The 21,348-nt window shown below is 48.2% G+C and overlaps 6 protein-coding genes across 6 annotated transcripts; 2 read left to right on the top strand and 4 right to left on the bottom strand.

Moving 5' to 3' along the window:
• Positions 1-109: 109 nt before the first annotated feature.
• On the bottom strand, positions 110-1,674 carry ASPWEDRAFT_272371 (uncharacterized protein). The gene has a single exon (XM_040832974.1). It carries the CDS (start codon positions 1,290-1,292, stop codon positions 234-236), a length of 1,059 nt encoding a protein of 352 aa, XP_040695239.1. The 5' UTR covers positions 1,293-1,674; the 3' UTR covers positions 110-233.
• A 383-nt stretch (positions 1,675-2,057) lies between these two features.
• Positions 2,058-5,374, bottom strand: ASPWEDRAFT_167576 (putative importin 13; the record flags this gene model as incomplete). Its single annotated transcript, XM_040830165.1, has 4 exons — positions 2,058-4,427; positions 4,484-4,970; positions 5,065-5,255; positions 5,312-5,374. 4 exons carry the CDS (start codon positions 5,372-5,374, stop codon positions 2,058-2,060), a joined length of 3,111 nt encoding a protein of 1,036 aa, XP_040695238.1.
• Positions 5,375-6,291: 917 nt separating this feature from the next.
• Positions 6,292-13,170, top strand: ASPWEDRAFT_48112 (uncharacterized protein; the record flags this gene model as incomplete). Its single annotated transcript, XM_040837061.1, has 17 exons — positions 6,292-6,367; positions 6,438-6,497; positions 6,566-6,731; positions 6,791-6,852; positions 6,910-8,012; positions 8,063-8,147; positions 8,197-8,241; positions 8,300-8,439; positions 9,107-9,560; positions 9,649-9,822; positions 9,887-10,878; positions 10,947-11,063; positions 11,118-11,558; positions 11,615-11,750; positions 11,805-11,950; positions 12,012-12,119; positions 12,178-13,170. The coding sequence occupies 17 exons, from the start codon at positions 6,292-6,294 to the stop codon at positions 13,168-13,170; spliced, it is 5,298 nt and encodes a 1,765-aa protein (XP_040695237.1).
• A 971-nt stretch (positions 13,171-14,141) lies between these two features.
• ASPWEDRAFT_48111 (putative extracellular cellulase CelA/allergen Asp F7-like) lies at positions 14,142-15,444 on the top strand (the record flags this gene model as incomplete). The annotated part of the gene is made up of 2 exons (XM_040837060.1): positions 14,142-14,969; positions 15,034-15,444. 2 exons carry the CDS (start codon positions 14,142-14,144, stop codon positions 15,442-15,444), a joined length of 1,239 nt encoding a protein of 412 aa, XP_040695236.1.
• Positions 15,445-16,333: 889 nt separating this feature from the next.
• Positions 16,334-17,274, bottom strand: ASPWEDRAFT_101431 (putative HLH DNA binding protein (Penr2); the record flags this gene model as incomplete). The annotated part of the gene is made up of 2 exons (XM_040827381.1): positions 16,334-16,686; positions 16,743-17,274. The coding sequence occupies 2 exons, from the start codon at positions 17,272-17,274 to the stop codon at positions 16,334-16,336; spliced, it is 885 nt and encodes a 294-aa protein (XP_040695235.1).
• A 2,336-nt stretch (positions 17,275-19,610) lies between these two features.
• Positions 19,611-21,331, bottom strand: ASPWEDRAFT_35140 (putative protein N-terminal asparagine amidohydrolase). Its single transcript, XM_040834159.1, has 2 exons — positions 20,845-21,331; positions 19,611-20,733 (listed from the first exon to the last, which is right to left on the bottom strand). Exons 1-2 carry the CDS (start codon positions 21,035-21,037, stop codon positions 19,862-19,864), a joined length of 1,065 nt encoding a protein of 354 aa, XP_040695234.1. The 5' UTR covers positions 21,038-21,331; the 3' UTR covers positions 19,611-19,861.
• Positions 21,332-21,348: the final 17 nt, after the last annotated feature.

The raw sequence follows: 21,348 nt of genomic DNA, 5'->3' as shown, positions 1-21,348 counted from the left end.
GTTTGGTTGTCTTTCTTTTTTGATGCTGCGACTATGCGCTCTATGATTACTATTCTTAATGATAATAACTAAATGGATACTATGGGAATGGGGGGTTATTTTAGATTGGAACTGGCTGGTCACCTGGCGTTGTTTTCTGGCGAACAATGGTATCATTCAAGTCTTTAGATAATTGTCATTCAATCCAAATCGATGTTTCGTCAACTCCCAATCAAGCCTCCATCGCAAGAGTTTCACCTGCGCGAACTTTTCTTTGCTTGAGAATCAGCCCAGTTGGTCCATTTACGAATGCAGCCATCAATCCGTTGGATCGACTCCTCATTCGCAGGCACTTCAAACCATTCCTTGTGCTCCTTTCCACAATATTGACACTTTCCTAAGTCGAGAAGTCTCATCTCGGCCAGCTCACAATGAATCAAATGTTCCACCCGGTGGACGAAAGGCATCATCCTTCCCGTATCCACTGGTTGAGTACGTTGAGATGAAGGCAAGTAAGGATAGTAGCGGAGCAAAGTCACGTCGTGAGCGCACTGCTTCGACCACTCATTCATTCGACGGTGGACGTTGTTTGCTCGACCGATCTTCAAACGGATAGTGCCGGGCTTCTGATCGGGCTTGCGACCAGAGGCATTGAAGTCTTGTGCCACGCGAATGGCATCACCCATGCCCCGGCTTCCACCAGGTAAGATAGAAGACGCAATGTCCGAAGGTGGACCGCCTCTGGCGGAAGACGCCTCTACGGGTGTCAACCAGAAGATGTAGATATAGCCATCTTCGTCCTTTTCGGAAAGCGGCTTTGCCAGCTCAGTAGCGAGATGCTTGGCCACATCAGGCGGGAGATCAGAAGGCACCAGTTCGTTGCTGTACATAGACGGCTTGGCAGGTGGCCGGTAGGGAGTTTGCGAATTAGACGCCGGCATCGGGTTCAATTCCTGTGGCTCATCTTCCTCTCCTATCGTAAAGCAGCAGCAGGTGAACGAGCTGCTACCTCCACCTCCGGGTCTCGAAGGTCTGTTGGGCCGGTATTTCGTTGCAGGTGGGTCGTTGATACCCAGTCGGCCCATCAAAGTATCAATACTGCTTCTCACATTGTTCTCGATTGTGTTATGTGCAGCAGTCGGCTTAGACGCTGGGGCCTGGTCTTCATGCTGCCAGCAGTAGAATTTGGTCATATCAGTTTCGTGTGGCCCAGGAGGGTTTCCCAATGCACGGCGACATGCGACACCGCTTGACGTAAAGCCTTTGCATGTTGAATCTGGGTCGAGTGAATCGGTGCGACCTAAAGCGGCCATGATGGTGGCTGTATAGAATATGCAATGGTAAAGAGCAGAATACCGCGTTTGGGAATCAAAAATTGATATCAAAGAAAACAGCAAAGATAAGACAGCTCAGAACGAACAGCAGCTCGGCAGTGAAATAAATAGTCAGAACTAAAACGCCGAGAGAAAAAAAAATACTAAGAGCAAAACCTCAGCCGCACTCAAGCTGAGATCCACCAGGAAGTACGGAGTATCGGCTAAAGATCAACAAAGATAACGTAACGCAACCAAGGATAAAGAAGGGAGATGGGAAGTACATAAGAAGAGGGGATGCTAATCCTATTTCATTTCATAATCATTTTCGAGGGAAATCAATGCGACTGCAACGTGAAACAACCTGGCTGAATTGCATATTAGGCACAGCTGTACGGAGTACATCGAGTACACCGCCCCAGTGGCTGATATCAATAAATGGCGGTGCTGCATCGCGATACCCACTCATCGCGCGTGTTCGCGATTCCTGAGACGGTCATCTGTGCGTGGCTCATATGATCGGAGCAGGAGTCCAGCCCGCACAATTGCACCATATCCACTTAATCTCTGGGGCATCCACACACCACGAAATTAGCACGGCGCCACTGTCAGCAGCCCTACGACTGGAGTAGAATGCTTTCATGGGCATTGCACCAGAATCGTTCGCCTCACTTTGGACTTATCACAACTGTATGCACTACCCTGCCAAACCCAATTGCACCTAATCTTTTCCTTGTTAGAGCCATAGTGATTATTACCGTCTACCTATCCAATATAATCGAAACTTGTACCACGGCATTTAAGCCAGAAGGATCGTGCCAGCTGGACCGTTTGCGTCTTGGCGCCTCTGGCAGTCAAAAGAGATGCGAGAAAACGCTGCTTTTCCTGAGGTGATACCACTTGGCATTGGGTTTGGTTTGAATCATCGCTTTCCAACGAAGCTAGCGCCTCAGTGAGGTGTGGGCGAGCCGGTCCTTGCTGCTTGAAAATGACTCTTCGGAGGACTTCACAGAGGTGTTCAAGATCGGATCGAGCGCAACGACCCGCGATCTGAGTTATAAGAATGCGACAGAGTGCGGGCAGGCAGTCTCTAAGGGCATTTTGTACGGGGCTTGCTTCATTCAGGTTGCTACTGCCCGGGATGTTCAGCACGCTTACCCAAAATTGAGAGGAGGAACGAAGTGGAAGCGGTTCTGGTCCCTGTAAGGCGAGTAGAATGAAGTTCAAGATAGCTTGCAGGATTGGCGGCCGTGATGGGAGGCTATCATCATTGCTAGGTTTGCTCAGCCCAGCCTCCTGGGGCGTAGACGTAAGCGCAAAAAGAAAAAGATGATACTTGGGGAGTAAGCGAGTGAGAAAATCGATCCCGCTATTTGCAACTTCAGGATCATAAAATTCCGGCTTTTCGTGCATCCAGCAGAATGTTTCATACACGTGAACAATCAGTGAAACTGTTTCCTCCTGAATGCGTTGCGGATGAGCACTATGAGATGCCAGGAATGCTGAGGCTGTGCCCATTACTATGTCGGCGCCAGAGCTACCAAGTGGAATACTCTTCACGAAGTTGACAGTCATCATCGGTGGGAAGACGTACGGGCCAGTCTTTTCGGTATAACCGGCTTTCAAAATGTCGCATGCTGCCTCGATGAGAGTGATATCCAATGGGAAGTCGGTCATCAGAAGCTGCATGCATTGCATAATAAGATTCTGCGACGCAGCTCCATTTCCAGTATTCCAAAACGTTGGAGGGTATGAGTCTTCATTGCTGCCGTCATTGGAATCAAGAACGATTTCACCATCTGTTCGCAGGCCTTTCCCGATGCTCGCAACGCAGCGCAATACAAGTTGAGCGCGAGCGTGAGCTGGCTCTATCAAACCTCGAACAGCCTCATCTCGAGCCAACTTCGCTTGCTCCAAAAAAAAATGCAAAATCCTCTCGAGAAATTGTGCTTTTTCCTCATCTGCGGGAAGAGTTTGTATGATAGCAGCGATTCCCTCCAGAACCTTCTCCATTGTGAGGGCTGTGGCTGTAGGTTTGAACCGAAAGCTTTCAAATTGATCCATGAATGCTGGCAGTTCAAAAGTGAGAGCGTTGCGACATGATTTGCAGAGATGAGAAATAGATTTGGACGCTGTAGGAGCGCATGGAGCGACGTCAAGTGATGCAAACAAAAAAGTCAAAACTCGAGGAAGTAAAGCATGGGTGCGTTCAAAATACGATTGGTATTTTCCAAGCATGTCCACCAATGTTTGGCGAGCTTTGTCTGGAATTTTCACACCCTCCCCTCCACATAGACGTGCAAATTCATCACAAAAGAAAATCACATTCAAACATTCGTCGGCGTGTTTGTTTTCGTCAACAGCTTCAGAAAGCTGAGCGATACAGAAAATCGCAGCCTCGAATGTTTTCCAGTCCTGATTTGCTAGAGATGACCTCGCGCGTTCCTGGAAGACCTGAACCAACTCAACTCCTAGCATCGGATAGACAGCCAGGAGAAAATCGCAAACGTCTCGGCGAAACGAGCCAAACTCACTACGATCATCATCACTCCAATCTTTCAGCTCCTCAGAATTCGGGTACTTCAACTTTTCGAAGCAGTCTAGAGCGGCACGGGCCAGATTCTGTTTAGCACGATCAAAACCGTCTGTCTCCTCTGCCACGAAAAATATCTCTTGGAGATCATCAGCAACTTCAGTCCACCATTCAAGGACCAACGGTGATGCCGAGTCGTCGACTGCTGCATATCCAGGAGCCTTGAAAAGAGTATGAAGAAGCGTTAGAATTTTCTCATGCTCTGGGTCAAGGGTGCCGGTGAAGAGTTCTCGCTGTTTGATGGCCGCATATGCTAGTACAAGTTCCAAGAATGTCATGTTCTCGTCTTCAAAGTCACCTTCCATGAGAGAAGAAACATGGGCAGCACCAAAATCGCTGATGATAAATTCTAAGATCGAATGAATGTGATCCTGACTGAAAATACTGTCACGCCAGTCTATCAGTTCAATCAAGACTTGAGCTGCCGCCTTAGAAAGACTCAAAGCCTTTAGACTCTGGATTATGTAGCTCGTGGTAGATTCAAGGTCCGAGGCCGATATGGTTTCGCGCATCTGGATCGTTCCTCGAACACAAATCCATGACTTAATTTTGAAGTCAGTGCAAAGAACATATCTGAGAACTCTAGAAGTCAACTTACGTGGTAAGAATTGATGGCTTCCACCCCTGGTGCTGCATCGGAAACAGGACTCCCAGATGCTTCCTGTTGCAGAAGATGGCGTAGAACGAATCCAGCAAGGCAAAAGGCATCATTCACATTCTTAGCCACACGGTGACCTTCTGCACTTCGCCGAGTTTCTGAGCCATATTTATTGAACTCTTCTGCTAGAGTGTTTGAGAAGTAGAGCAATGCCACCACTTGCTTTTCGGACATGGCAGGAAGAACGGCAGTCTCCAAATCAATAGATTGGCATTGCTCTTCGGAGAGATACTTTCCATTTGCTAAAGAAGCAGCCACGTTTAGAAGAGCACGAGTCCAAGGAGCACTTGGCTTGAGAAAAATAGTCGCCAAGCTGGAAGCAAGCTTTCTGATGACCAAAGGTCGCTCGCCTCCATTAACTAGAAACACATAATGGTCTATCAACCGTCCTAGAAGCTCTTGGGCTTCACTCTCATTCAACTGCTGCCTGGAGTGGGAGAAAAGTTAGCCGTTTAATCCGCCAGGCACCGGGGAATCTATGGAAGAAATGAACACAGAAGAGCAAGAGGAGAGGAGCACACCAGTCCTGGTTAATTTTAACCGTAAAGGTCAGAGCCCCAAAGAACCTCAAATCAGTATTTTCATGGCCCAGAAGGCTATTGGCAATTAGCCACGCTTGGGGACCTTTTTGAAGGACCTGGAGATGTTCCTGGATAAGTTTGATCTTCGCGGGGTTACCAGCATTGGCCGGGTCATAGAGCTGAGACACAAGCTGAAGAATTATTTGTTAGACTTGCTGGATGGTTGAGGGTTCAATTTTAAACTTACTGTCCTTGCCTCATTGACAAGGAGCTCCAGATCTGAGGCCTGGCCTGGAACGTCCGTAGACATGGCCGAAATAATGATAGCCTTCGTGAAAGGGATATGATATGGATATAGATAATGGTGGATAGTGTAAAGGAGATGTCACGTGTTGATAACACTATCACTGAAATGTAAGGCGGTGAGAAGGTGGGATGGAGGGGAAGAAAAAAAAAGTTGAGTTGGGAGAGAAAGGTGGGAGGGGGGACAAGAGGAAAGGCCTGGTATTTCACCTGCATGTGAGACAAGACACAGCCTGAGCCAAAAAGGGAATTGCTCGTTTTTAAGCCACAGGCCTATAATCTGCCATTCTTTCTAACAATATTATCTACCTGGCTGCATGAAACAATAGTAACAGAAAATAAAATATCTACAGAATTTATAAATAAACAAATGGTTTCTTTCTGTCCCATGCAAGAAGCTGAAATCCCGAGATATCTGTATCCTGGTCACGGGACGGTACTGTATTAGCCGTACCTATTACAGTAACATACCCTGCTACTGGTAACTTACGGTAACATCCCATACATTCGAGCTCTGACAGCTGTAGCGTACTGTATTGACACTGCTACTCCAGCTTCCTTAGGTTGCGAACAACTCATCCGAAGCAGCTAGCTCTAACCGCCCAATCCTGCCTCTCCACCATCTGCCAGTTTCCACGCCGCACACGCGACCTTCAATTTGGGCTCTGTTACTTTAACCCCCCTCATTCCCATCCCAGCAATCCTTGCTTTTCTTTTGTGCTACCTCCTTCAAGGGGTTGTGCTTGTTGTGTGTGAATTCCGGTCATCCTTCAGTCGGACACCTGCATTCAATATCACCACTCGATGCTCTTTTCCCGCCCTCCAATTCGCCTTTGTTGGTCCTCGTCTTTCCGGTCTATTCACCAGTTATCCATCCCTCGCTCAAGATTCTTTTCTATCTCCGTTCCACGTTACACTGTCGATATGGGGACCGTGAACACTTCCGATCGCCTGGCTAGGTTGAGGCAGTTGATGCAGGAGAACAAAGTTGATGTATATAGTATGACATCATATAACCCATTTCCTCATCTTAACTCCCAAATCAAGTCTCATTCTCACCGTTTTCAAAGTCGTTCCATCAGAAGATAGTCATCAGTCGGAATACATTGCTCCTTGCGACGGTCGTCGAGGTTAGAATTTCGTCCTTCTCTGTCGCGTACGGTTATTTTCGGACACCGCTTACACTTTTTCCTTGCAGAGTTCATCTCTGGTTTCTCGGGGTCTGCAGGCACGGCTATTGTCTCAATGAGCAAGGCAGCCCTGTCCACCGACGGACGATACTTCAATCAGGCTGCCAAGCAGCTCGACAGCAATTGGTTGCTCCTGAAGCGGGGAGTTGAAGGTGTCCCTACATGGCAGGAATGGTATGGCTCGTGACAATCCACAAATATCTTAAGACCAGGAAGCTGAGTATTGTTCCAAGGACTACCGAGCAGGCTGAGGGTGGTAAGGTCGTCGGCGTGGACCCTTCTCTGATTACGGCCTGTAAGTAAATGGGGTACTCTCAATATTGGGCTGGAAAATAATGCTCATGTTGTGCAGCGGGCGCGCGTAAACTCGCCGAGACCCTCGAGAAAAACGGCTCGTCTTTCGCAGGTGTTCAGCAGAATCTTGTCGATTTGGTTTGGGGCAAGGATAGACCGGTGCGCCCAAGGGAGCTGGTCAAGGTCCATCCGGAAAAATTTGCGGGCACAAGTTTCCAGGAGAAAATCAGCGAATTGCGTAAGGAGTTAGAGAGCAGAAAGAAGGCCGGTTTCATTATCTCCATGCTCGATGAAATTGCTTGGTTGTTCAACTTGAGAGGAAGTGACATTCCTTACAACCCAGTGTTCTTCTCATATGCTGTCATCACACCCACCACAGCTGAATTATACGTCGATGACGACAAACTGACTCCAGAGGTTAAAGCCCACTTGGGCCAAGATGTTGTCATCAAGCCGTATGATTCTATCTTCGCGGATGCCAAAGCACTCAGTGAGTCCAGAAAGCAGGCTGCTGGAGAGGCAGAATCCAAATTCTTGCTGTCGAACAAAGCCTCGTGGGCGCTTAGCCTCAACCTGGGTGGTGAAGAGCAAACTGAAGAAACTCGCAGCCCCATTGGTGATGCCAAAGCAGTCAAGAATGAGACAGAGCTTGCAGGAATGAGAGCCTGTCACGTTCGAGATGGAGCTGCGCTGACTGAATACTTTGCCTGGCTTGAGAATGAATTGGTTAACAAAAAAACGACCCTTGATGAGGTGGATGCTGCAGACAAGCTCGAACAAATCCGGTCCAAGCACGAGCTCTTTGCCGGTCTTTCTTTCGACACAATTTCCTCCACAGGCCCTAACGGTGCAGTCATTCATTACAAGCCTGAGAAAGGAAGCTGCTCAATCATTGATCCCAACGCCATCTATCTCTGTGACTCCGGTGCCCAGTATTTCGATGGAACTACCGATGTGACCAGAACATTTCACTTTGGAAAGCCTACTGATCTTGAGAAGAAGGCTTTCACTTTGGTGCTGAAGGGTCTCATTGCTCTGGATTCTGCCGTTTTCCCTAAGGGTACCAGCGGCTTTGCGCTTGACGTTCTCGCCAGACAATTCTTGTGGAAAGAAGGTCTTGATTTCCTCCACGGTACTGGCCACGGAATTGGCTCTTACTTGGTAAGGAAAACATCTATTGATCCTGTACCTCGCTGTCTAACCAACTTTAGAATGTCCACGAAGGCCCCATGGGTATCGGCACCCGTGTTCAGTACACTGAGGTTCCCATTGCTCCTGGCAATGTCATCTCTGACGGTAATACACTATTACTTGCTCACTTCTGCTTCAACGCTGACAGATATAGAACCCGGATTTTATGAAGACGGCAAATTCGGTATTCGGATCGAGAGTATGTGTCCTATTGAAGCCAGTGTTACAACCTTGCAGAACTGACCCTCCATTTATAGATGTCATTATGGCGCGTGAAGTGCAAACGACTCACAAATTTGGCGATAAGCCGTGGTTGGGCTTCGAGCATGTCACCATGACTCCTATCGGTCGTAATCTGATTGAACCATCTCTCCTGAGCGACATCGAGATCAAATGGGTGAATGACTACCACACAGAGATCTGGGAAAAGACTCACCACTACTTTGAAAACGACGAATACACGCGGAACTGGCTCAAGCGGGAGACCCAGCCCATTTCTAAATAAGCTTGAGGAGATTCGGGGCAATGCATAGATATTAGCGGGACAGGTTGTTTGACCAGGACCTTGACCTGCGCTAGGATTCATTTTAGTCAGTAATGTTTTTTTGAGGATTAGATATACCAACGAAATATAGATATTTTTGAGTCTTTCTTAAACTTATTATAAGGATAATTGCCCCAATACGTACCTGTTTGTATGTTGTGTTGCGGAATGTGGCTGGCCATTCGGGAAGCTTGTGTGGAGAAACGGGAGCGACACCTTGACTTCCAGTTCGGAGTCTCATGTAACATGGCCCAGGAACTGCCCCTCAACCTCTCCAACACCTTTTTGACTGATATCGCAACATCCATAACTGCAATCGCATATTCGGCGATTCCATACAAGAGCACTACGTATATCCGCAGGACAATAATGCGCGTTTTATTTGCCGTTTGACGTACAGTACAACAACAGTGTCAGGACCTGAAGCTGGACTTGGATCTTTACACGTACAGCCCGTCGACGTTCGCCCACCGCAAGACAACATTTGATCTCGAACCGTCCTTATATATTGAATCTCAAGACCTGCGATATTGTTATGAGTGGGAGAAGTCCTTACGCCAACGGATACGGGTATTCCGACACCGGCCGATACGACCGCAGCGATGGCGGATACAGTGGCAGCAATAACTTAGGAGCCAATGGATATGGAGGAGGGGGAGGAGCAGGATCAGGAGCAGGCCAAAGCCTTCGTCCGGGCGGATATGGTGGATTCTATCCTGAAGCATCACAACAGTCTTTGTCGCCCACCCAATCGCCCGACGGGCGTCGGGGAAGAAGCGATCGAGACTGGCAACAGCAGTCCTCATCGCGATCGCAGACAAGAGACGCGGATACGGATAGAAGGATGCAGGGCTCACGGGACGGCCGTCAGCAGGGGGAAACTAGCTGGTTGGCCACGAGCAGGAGCCGGGAGAGAGAACGTCCCGATGGAACCAGCGGCGGCAGCAATGCCAGGGGACCGCAGGCTATCGAAGGTTGGGAGGCCGTTGCACAATAGATCCGCAAAGGATCGTTCTAGGTTTTTGAATATTTGCTAATGTCTCGGGGGGTTTTTTTTTACAGATGTTCTACAATCTATCCAAAGTGAATGGGATTTCATGAATTCCGGTGACTGCGTACCGGTACAAGTCGCTCTGCAGTTGATGGATACCAGTACACTGGGGAAAGCCGATCGCGAGCCCAATTTCTTGGATGTACATGATCAGATCCAAAGGACGTTGAAATCTATTGTGAACGGTTGGTTGCTATAAACGAACTAAAGTGCCTGTTGTTGGACCTGTACTGAAGCTTTCTTTGCTAGAACATCATCAGGGATTCAACAGTTCCATCGGTACATATCACAAGATCCAATCGAGTATCCAGAGCTCACAGAGTCGGGTACGTGGCCTGAGGAACGCACTTGACGAGGCAAAGTCTGGGTTGCTATCGACCAAGCCTGAGTTGAAGGGGCTGGCCACCTCCTCGCAGAAATATGACGATATCATACAGCTTTTCACGCAGATCCAAGAAATTCAATCACTCCCCGAGAAGCTGGAATCACTGATATCTGACAAGAGATTCCTTGCTGCGGTTGAAGTACTTCATGATGCATTCCGACTCTTACGTCGCTCCGAGCTTGAGAACATCGGTGCACTCGCAGATATTCGCGCCTATTTCAGCAATCAAGAAATCTCAATCACTGATATTCTGATTGAGGAATTGCATGACCATTTGTATCTCAAGTCCCCTTATTGCTCGGATCGGTGGAAACCCCCGTCATCAGAGGGAGAAAATAGTGGAGGCGCAACTCCTCCCAATTGGAATAGTGCAGGGTCATGGGAAAGGCCTGTCTACGGATTCCTGGCAAAGATGGATGCCTCTTCGCCCATGATCGATGATGCTTCCCGGAACCCCGAAGCCGATACCTTTTACTACATCCAACTGCTAATTGAATCGCTGAATAAGATGGGTCACCTGGATATAGCTGTTGACCGCATTGAACAGCGGCTTCCCGTTGAACTTTTTGCTGTGGTTGATAAGACAAACGCGGAAGTTGATGCGCGCCATCCGAATTCAGCTCGGGGCTTTACCTCCCAGGATAGCAAGATAAATTCACCGACAGAAATCATCGAAAAACGCGGCCATGTGCTATCAGAATTCCTATTGGCACTCTATGCCAAATTTGAGGCTATTGCCGAAGGACACCGAGTTGTCCATGACGTGGTCGCAGCTATTGTGGAACGCGAAGGGATCCCTAAAAGCAGTGCCCTGGCGGGTGGCTTTAAGGAACTATGGAAGCTATACCAAAGTGAGGTAAGCATACAATTTTATCGTGAAACTTTCTGTCGACAGTATATCTGACGAGTCTTGAAAACTGCTAGATCCGATCCCTTATGCATGATTACCTGGCCACGGATGGGGAGGAGTCCTTCCGTCCGAGAGAAGAGGAAATTGACCATAGACGTAACCTGCTCTCGGGGCATAGAGATAAGAACAAGGTATGTGCAGTGAAGCACCTAGTGCGGGGCTCGGTAGTGGCTAACACGCCGCAGAAAATGTTCAAGCTGTCAGAATTAAACGGAAACACGGACATGAAAGCTGAAGAGGATGAGTTGGATGAGATACTCCGGTCCTCGGTTCCTGGATTGGTATCAAAGTCAAGACAAAAGACTGCCGCACTTGAAACATCCCAGTCTAAGCAAGGAAACTCAGGGACAGGCCATAAGATTCTCATCGAACCGAGCGTGTTCAATATGGGTCTTCTCCTCCCACCTTCGATCTCTTTCATCCAACGGCTGAAGGACATCGTCCCTGTGGATTCTGACATTGCCATGAGTAGCTTGACCTCGTTCCTAGACGACTTTATGGTCAATGTTTTCCTTCCTCAACTTGATGACACTGTCACGGATCTTTGTACTCTCTGCTTCATTGCAACAGATGCTTTCACAGAAGACCCTCACTGGGCCAAGGTTTCCCCTCGGCCGATTTTCAAGGCAAGTATTCGACCTTGCAAACCTGGCTTGTTTTTGCTAACGGTGAATTGTATCAGGGGGCGGTTAAATTCTACTCGATCGTCAAGGAGTTCTGCAAATTGTTATCCAGCATACCACACGATCAAGCTTTCTCACAGCTTCTCATCACCCAGATGGTGACCTTTTATGATAAATGTTGTGGTTGGTATAAATGTAAGAGATCATTCAAGCAGTGCTACTAGAGCAACCCCCTAATGCCTTTTCTAGCAATCGTGACCAAGGTGTCCCCTCGGGAGGAAGGAGGAGTCCGACTCAAGGCAGCTGCAGCATTTGCTGAATCGGGCCCTATCCACGATACTGTTAGCGAACTGTGGAAGGGAGCTGGTGGCAATAAACGAGAGCTTCTAGACAAAGTAGGAGCGCCCATCATGGTATTCCCTTTATCATAGAGCCATCTGTTTCTAACAAACCTAGGAAATTAACCTTCTCATTGAGCAAACCGACAAAGTGTCTTTGGAGCCGTACGACATCATATCTGACCCTAAGACCGTGGTATCTCTGTCGCTCCTTTGCAATAGTACGGTAGGTTTATACAATTTATACAACCTTTTCATGATACAGACGGCTGATTTTACTCCAGCAATGGCTCGCAACCCATCTGGTAAAGTTGCGCCGGATTACAACAACAGCCGCTGAGTCGCGAAAGTCGCAATCCGAGAATACACCAAACTCCCGTCGATGGACTCTCATCGGTGCAATGAAACCACAGCGCGATAACCTTAGCCCACCGATATATCTACCGCTCAACCAAGAAACTGCTGATGCCTTTGACACAATAATGGAGTCAATGCGCAGTCTCGGCTCTAATGCTCTTTTTGCTCTGCACATTGATATCCGATGCGGTGTCATTCATATGCTAGCCAGAACGATGGCTGGACCGAATCCCCCGTCCAGCCGCAACTCGGAACCTGCGACACCTACACCCAATTCAAGTATGAATTGGTGGCATATCGTTACAAACCAACCCACTGCCGCTTCGCCTACAGTGATCGAGCTCAATAACGACTTAATTTCATTTGATACAAATATCTCGAAGTATTTAGGGGCCGTTGAGCGTTGGTTTATCTCCTCGGGTCTTGCTCGATTCATTGACCAAACATTTATCTCATACACTCGCCATATCGGTGCCATGAACGAGAATGGAGCCTTACGGCTCCAATTGGATGTTCTTGTCCTGCAGCAAAACCTCAAGAACATCATCATTGACCCGAGAGAAGACTCGACCAAGGAAGGAGGCACTTCGGAGCAAGATGGCCCTGATAAGTACCATGAGGTTGTTGCGCTTCCTCGCAGTGCCAAATTTTTAGATTGGTTCATTGAAGGCGCTGAAAAGGCTCTTGATTATGCCAAAGACGAAAAGGAAGCATTCAAGGCGCAAGGAGAGAAGGCACTGTCTGCTGGAAATGGCGAGCCGTTCACTTATGACGAGCTCAGGATCTTGGTTGATCTTTGTTTCTCGGATGTTCTCAGGGGACCCCGGGGTGCGGAGAACCGTGAGGACTTTATGGCTGCAAAGAAAGCCAGTGCTGATGCGCTATTGAGACTGAATGAGATTATGTGGGACTCGAGGTAATGGTATTTCACGTCTAGGCGGTACCGACCTTCTATACCCTTTGGCTCCCATAGCCTTATGACTCTTGTTTTGGAAGCAAAAGCTACCTGGGCGCTACCGTGCGTCCATTTTCCTTCGATAGACGAAATGCAGCGCTATAGATTAATGCAGCAACATCAGACTTTCTTTTTTTTCTCTTCATCGGTAATGACACTGAATTCTTGGACTAGACTTAACCGGATTGTGGAGTCCTAAGTGAGCGGGTTTTCAATACACGACTCCAGAATTCATGCGCTATTAATCTATACCATCAATACTGATTACTGACACTATTTACACACCGCAGACGCCCGGATAGCCTGGCTGGTCATATCCGTCAATTGATGACGAGGCTTTCGGGCCTCATTTCCACCTTCGCACTGGCTCTAGCGCCGGTGATTTCCCAACGGTGGGCCTAGTCCTGATAGTTTAATGAACAACCACACGAATCTCAACAGCTAAGCTTGCGGAGAAAATCGACGATCCATTCATCGTTCTTGTACACACAGAGGATGGGTCGGTATTGTCTCAGTGGGCTCGCCCAGTCGTTCGTACTCGCCAGGCTTGGTGCTGTTATCGAAGTCCAGTGTTTCAGAGTTCGCGATCTCATTAAAGATGGCGAAAATTAATTACGATTTTATATTGTTCGAGATTATGGGCTAACAGTACGTTCCAGGCAGCGCTCATTTCTGCGCAATTTTTCTTGCCTCTCTTTTCTTTCTTCTTCGCATCAACTGCTTTCTCGTTGCATTTCTGTTTGGAATAGCAGATTTGGTTGTGCCTGTGATTCGACATCCAGGCGTCCGTTCATTTTGAGAAAAGCTATACAAGTTATTCTGTCCTTTTTGAATCATACGCTGTCAAAGCGACAGATATTCTTCATTCATTATCTTTGGATCTATCGAGTGTTGCTTGCGACAATATCCATTCTTTGTACATACAAATCCGGAACCATGAAGTACCAACGCCTCACCTCTCTGGGAGTGACTGCTTTGAGCGCAGCAGCCTCAGTGTCTGCTGTCCCTTTCGTCCAGCGAGAGGCTGTCTCCCAGTGTCCTTCTGGCTACTCCATGAGTGTCTATTACATTACTGTTGCTGCCGAACCGACGCCTTCCTCGACTTCATCGGTAGGCTTGACCACGACTCTGTACTCTACTTCTACAGTCACTCTGTATTCGATTGTTCACCCAGAGACACCAGCTCAGATCATCACATCTTCATCTGCTCAAAGCACTGTTGATGTAACATCGAGCGTTGTCTCAGAGGCATCTCCTGTATACACAAGCTCTTCTACAGTTGAGACTGCCTCGACCACTACCACACAAGCACCTACTATCGTGCCGTCTCCTGAGACTGGGACTACTCTCACTACTGCTGCCCCAACCACAACCTCTTCTTCTGAGCCCCAGCCTACAAGCACATCTATGACATCCACCATTGTGCCCCCAGCTGAACCCTCGACTACTACTTCATCCACTATCACCCCTGCTGCTGCTCCCACGACATCGTCTGAGTCGCAGCCGACAAGCTCGAGCACCAGCACGAGCACTGTTGCGACCACAACATCTTCTGCCTCTAGCTCTTCCCAAACTTCTAGCGTCTCAGGAGAAGCCACATACTATGAAGGCGATGTCTCTGCTGGAACCTGCTCGTTCAGCGGCTACACCCTCCCCTCCAACGTCTTCGGTACTGCACTCTCAGTAGACCAATGGGACACCGCTGCATCATGCGGCGCATGTGTCTCCATTACAGGACCGAGCGGAAACTCCATCAAAGCCATGGTACGCCCCCAAACAACCCCCAAACACACCAAAAACGTGAAATCAACTAACAACATTATCCCAGATCGTCGACCAATGCCCCTCATGCGACTCCAACCACTTCGACCTCTTCCAAGACGCCTTCTCCGAACTAGCCGAGATCTCTACCGGCGTCATCGACATCGACTGGTCCTACGTCTCCTGCGACATCGACTCCCCCCTCACCCTCAAGAACAAAGACGGTACCTCCGAGTACTGGTTCGCCATGCAGGTCGTCAACGCCAATGAACCCGTCACATCGCTGGAGGTCAGCACAGATGGCGGTAGTACCTGGCAATCTACCACTAGGACGTACTACAACTACTTCGAGCAGAGCTCTGGGTTCGGAACTGATACTGTTGATGTGAGGGTTACCGGAAAGTCTGGGAAGACTGTTACGGTGGAGAATGTTAGTTGTGCTTCTGAGTCTTCTGTAACGGCTTCGTCGAACTTGTAGGAGACGACGATGAGGATGCATTTTGATTCTTTTGATTTGTGGGTTGGACTCTCCTATTGGGAGAACTGACCACGGCTTATCATTTATGACTCTATCAGCGCTTGACAAAAGCGTTCTTCTATTCTTTGTACATATTGACTTATCCAAGCTTGCCATCGGGCATTTCATGATCTTTTTATGTCTATATCCACTGGTATCCATGCCTACCACGGCTTCATTTTCATCTACAAGAACTCAGTAACTCTCAAGTTCAACAGGAGTGACAAGTCTCCGGACTAGATTCTAATGGAGCAAATCCACAAGTCTACTACAGCAGGGACATTGACACAAGACGCAATAAATCATTTATTTTCAATCAGATCATCAGTAACTGTACTACGGAAATTGCAAAGATCAAACATCAGAAATAAGGTTGAATTCCGATAACACGCCGCGATATCGCAGGCTCCATTGCCTCCGGATTAACCATACCCAGCCATAAATTCGCCAGCCCAACCTTAAAGATAGCTTACATAAAGATAAAAAAGATAAAAGGAAATAGTGGAGGGTAAAAAATAAATAAGGAACAAACAACCGACCCCAGGCTAAAAAAGGAATTAATGTATCAAGATCAAAAAGTCGCGTATTTACTCCCAGAGCAGAGGGGAGGCGACCTCACAAACTGTACCTTCAAATAATAACCACAATACTGAAAACCGAAGTAACATCGATGCGGAATCAATCGAAATGAATACCGAGAAAGATAGTCGAAAGACGAAAGGAGGGTATGTTCAGATCTCAGCCTCCGAAATGAACAAGTCGTAGCACCGTGAAGCGGAGAACACCGCCTAGCAAAGAAAAAGGAAAGGAAAATCTGCCATTATACGAAGAGGCATCCGAATCAAGAACTTCAAATCTGACTCTGGTCCACATCGCACGGCCCGAGTTCCTTGGATTCTTCGTAGTCGTCAAACTCAAGACCAGCGTCGCGACACCGTTGCAGCCACTTCACTGCAATGTCTCCACGACGGTTGACCTCCGCTTTCAATTTCGAGTTTTGGTTGCTGACTTCAGTAATAGCATGGTTCGTTGTCATGTTGCTCTGATCCCACCGCTCACTGATAGCTTTCTTTTCATCTTGCAATTGACAGATGTACTCGATCGCACGCTGCAAAATGGCACCCTTGTTCTTATCACAATTAGGGACCAGACGAGCAATCTGATTGATACCTTCGTTGATCGCTTCGCGACGTCGACGTTCCACTGGATGAAAGGTTAGAGATAAAATTGTATGCAGTCCAAGGAAATTTGGTACTTACCTTCTTTGTGGTTGTTCTTTCGAATCTGATGCCATTCAGGCGAGCCCACTGAAGGCTTCTGGTTCATGCTCTGAGCCTCGCGAGCAGCGTAGACAGCAGCAGCAGTTGAGTTATGACCATGTGTTCCACCAATAGCTTGGCCCATTTCATCCCCAAACGTTAGGCCGTGGGTGAGATTGTTGGCATCAAAAGCTGACTCCGGTGGCGGGGGGTATTTGTTCTGGGGTGTGTGCGCAGCCAATGCGGCTTTCGCAGTGAGAGCGTTTTCATCCGATAGGCCGTTTTGGGGGCCAACATGTTGAAGGATTTGCTGGTCAATATTCAACTCTGACGTTGTACTGGGGAGGCCATGTTCGTATGAGCCAAGTGAGTTGTGTGTGAAGTTCTGTGTGTCTGGGCCGGGTATGCTGCCGTTACTTCCATTTGAAGAGCGGTTCAATCGCTGGGGGTCAGGTCCAGTACTGTCGGAACTATCGCGCTTTCGCTTGTTTGTGATGTTGCCATCAGGGGCACCCAATGATGGATCAGACATGATCAAGTGACTACCCTGTTGAAACAAAAGGTTAGTCATGCAGCAGGCAGGGTACATGCAGATGGACCCAAACTTGCCTGTAAACAAGGTAGAACTCAGAATAAATACTGCAGGTATTCTCCTTTGATTTGTTAATAACCAAAATATTGCCTATATCTCTGTCCTTGTCAGTGACTAGTCCTTGTTGGCAGTAGTGAGTGAAGATCCAGGTATTGATAAAAAGACATGGCACCAGGCCACGTCGATGGAAGAGCACATTGTAAATCAAATCTCCAATAGAGAGTGTAGATGAGTGAACCATTCTCTATGGACAGAGAACACAGCTAAAGTGCTGGGCATGGGTAAATAAAGACGCGTGTATGACGCGCTTATCTCCTCATCGCAGCCAACACCAGCGACAGGCAAGTGGGAGAGAAATCTTTTCAACTCCGAGACAGAACCACACGAGTACACATCTACAGAATATTCCTTCGCGATGAAAAAGCACAGTGCGCGAGGAAGATACAGGTGCAAAAGCGACAGCAACGACATCAGCAACGCGTCATGACGGTCTGCGACCGACGTAACACGGAGGGGGTAGAATAGCATCACGGAGGGCAAACCTGCCTAGGCGGGCCACGACGGGCAGCATCAAGGCAGGAGAGGCGCCGCGATGTCGTTGAGCGCTGATGAAAAGGGCAGAGGGCGGAAAGAACAAGAGGACTGAAAGAGAGAAGCTGCTGTACCTTGGATGATCTATCTATCACCTGACAAGAAGTCACCTGCCTCCGGGCAACAACAAGAGGAAACGCGCGTTTCGATCGCAAAGGCAGAAACTCGAAATTTGACCGCGGAAGAAAGGGAAGGGTGAAAACGTCCAATTCAGAAACAGCGGACGGTCCGGCTTAGAAAACGAACAAAAAGATGTGGTGGATTTTACAGAAAGAAGGGATATTGGGAGAGAATAGAGAGTCGAGTGTAGAGCTCACGTGGCGGGAGGCGGCGATGAGGGAAAGAGGAGAGGCGGTGCGGGCGGGGGCAGTGACCAAAGATGCACGTCACCTGACACGCTCGCAGAGGACTCGCAGGTTGCGATATCTCATTCGATATATTATGTTTCTGCTCCCTTTCGTCTGAAGAACTGTGGTTATCAACTTCCTTTTTTTCGCCGCATTCATCATACCTCTTTACCTTTTTTTTCTTCCCTCCTTCTTGTTATCCAAATGTCATGTGCTGAAATCCCGTGCCCCCTCCCCTCATTCAGCTCCCTGTCCGCGCGCTCTGATTGGCCGAGGTACCCTGTGTTTCCCGGTGGTCGGAGGGGGGGGTTCACCCGGGTCACGTGCCGCAAACCCATTGTCCCAAACGGGCCAAAAGAGCATCGCGAAGATCGACTGCGACGTCGACATCCACGAATAACATGTTCCAACTGCCAAACGGGCGAGGAAACTAACTCGAGAGTGCTACGGCAGTCTAGCAGAAAATCACCTTCCGGCCATTGGAGAGGCATTCCCCATCCAGACTACAGTATGTGCTAATGTATCGCCTGGTCCATCCCGGTCGGCCCGACCCTCCTTGGAGTAATAAGCAGGCTGAGCCGTCCAGATGAACCTACTCGTACACAGAGTACGTTACTTCTGATGGATCGCTCCATTATTCGCCATGTTTCCTTCCAGGCTGCAGATCCTTTGCTGCGAAGACGTTTTGACCATCTTGTGTCCTTGGCTTCTGCAGTGGATCAACACCAGTGCTATGATTATCTGACTACGCGAAGGATCCCGATTCCCACCCATCTCAGATTATCTACAGCACAGGGTCTGTGTAACCCGGTAATCATAATAAAGGACTGAAAAAAAAGAAAAGTGAGACAAACAAAGATAGAATATCTTCACTTTCCGCCCAGGCTCCGTGAGGCTTTTTCCCGGAAGTTTTGTCAGTATTTGTGTTACTATCAACCTTCCATCTCCACCCACCAAGAATGTGACTACCATCGCCAGTGTCACATGTACGCGAGGAGAAAAAAAATATGGATCTGGATACACCCCTCCTCTACAGCTGGATTTGAAGTGTGCCTCATTTCCGTAATATTTGAAATGCAATATGCAGCAATCCTCTCTCGAAGGGTTACAGTCAAATCTCCATCGGGGTTACGTTGGAGACCATCTGATGGGGCTGCCGATCAGTTGATCATGAGATGTAAGGACGTAATGCTCCATAGTATGGAGTACATGGAGTACAGACTGGGTGTTTTCCGATTTTGGGGATTTCCGGGACTTATGAGAATCGTCATGATTCTCCCTGACTCATTTGGGGGACGAAAAATGTCCAACAAGACTGGGATTCGTCACATGGATGGTGGCATCATGACAATTATCCAAATGATGGCCAGCTGATCGACTGCTGGGAGTGGCGATATCTGAATAAATCTGGAAACAGTACAGTACGAAGTACGAATAGTGCGATGCAACAAAATGATAGATCACCATGCAACTGTTCTGTTGAATCGGATCTACTCCGTACTCATCGATGGGTATAACATCAACAACCTGATATCCCTCATATCGGATGGAATTATCTAGTCATCCACCAAGGTCTATGCTCCGTGCTCTTATCCTGAAGCTTTGGCCAGGCGAAACACCATCTCAGGATCCGCCGTGGTATCCGCAAAGCAAATCCCCTCTTCTGTCGCCCCCTTGAGATCCCAACAGAGAATCTTCACGTCAAACGGCACATCCTCATCCTCATCCACCACGTCCTTATTCACAGACCCAAGCGGCCGCTGCGTCACAGCAATAATAGTACTCGTCCCCGCATATCGCACCGGAGGCTTCCCATCCGCCCCTTCCTCCTCACCAGACCGATTCGCAAAAACAATGACGATCTTCTTCTCCGATCCCGGCCCATCCCCATCACCACCATGCTTCATCCTCTGTCGAATCAGAGGCACAAGCCGCTGAATCCAGTAATTAAACGTATCCATATCCGGCTTGCCTGCGAGGTCGTCCAATTCTTCCCGATCCATCGTCGTCAACCACGCCATGGAGACAATGACAAGCTGCGACTTGGAGTCAAGAATCCGGTTCGCGAATTCCCACGCCGTAAACGGCGCTTCGAATTTATACGGATTGATATCCATGCAGATTCCAAACGAGGTCGCGACTTTCTTGTCGTCTTTCATGCTCAGTTCGTGATACCCCCTCTCCACATTCCCTTCCGCTGCCCATGTTTCGTCCGTGTAATACAGGAAACTCTTGCGGTAGTTCACAATCACTTCGCCTTGTTCATCAACCATGAGAAGAGAGTTGTAGCATTTTTCTTCTTCTTCTTCCTTCTCTGACTGCGTCTTTTCGATTTCCGGGTATCCCACGCACACTTTACATTTCAGCCGTTGGGCAGTTTCTCTCGCCCATTTGGCTGATACTCCTTCTCCAGCCGGTTCAAGGTATGGTCTTATCGCTTCCAAAGAAGGGAAATTGTAGCCTGCATCAATCAACCTCCATACACAAACCAATAAAACCAACCAATCAATATACTACCTTACCCCATAAGGCCATAGTAGTATGGATCAAAAAAACTGTACGGAGTACTCACCCGTCAAAGCCATCTCAGACAATACCAAAACCTCCACACCCAACCCCTCAACTCCAGTCCTCACCTTTGCACTTCCACCATCATCACTCTCCCTCTCAATCACCCTCCCACTCTTGAGCAGCTCATTCGCTCGCTCAATATTCCTCTCAACCTTGCCCAGTCTCGGGGCGAATTGCAACGTAGCGATCCTCATTTCTCTGCGTTGCTGATGATAGTGCTGTAGGTAACCCGGTTTGGATAAGGTGGGCGCCTTCCCCCACAGTCGCTGGTAATGGCAAGTTGGATTCAGATGATGGTGATATCTGCACAATGAAGATAATGAAAAACGGGCTCGGATTACCCGTTGGACGAGGATGAGTCTTGGATGAGATGTTAAACTTGTGATGGCGGAAATATTGGCGGTTTGGTTTTTCTTTTTATATAGTCTATGCTTGCTTATGTTATTTGGTTGTTATTTCAATCAAGTTAGATATGCGCTTCTTGCGAGTTTGTTTCTTGGTTGAA

This window comes from Aspergillus wentii (assembly GCF_001890725.1).
Source record: "Aspergillus wentii DTO 134E9 unplaced genomic scaffold ASPWEscaffold_1, whole genome shotgun sequence".
Lineage (NCBI taxonomy): Eukaryota > Fungi > Ascomycota > Eurotiomycetes > Eurotiales > Aspergillaceae > Aspergillus > Aspergillus wentii.
This window is presented reverse-complemented; position numbering and strand designations above follow the sequence as displayed.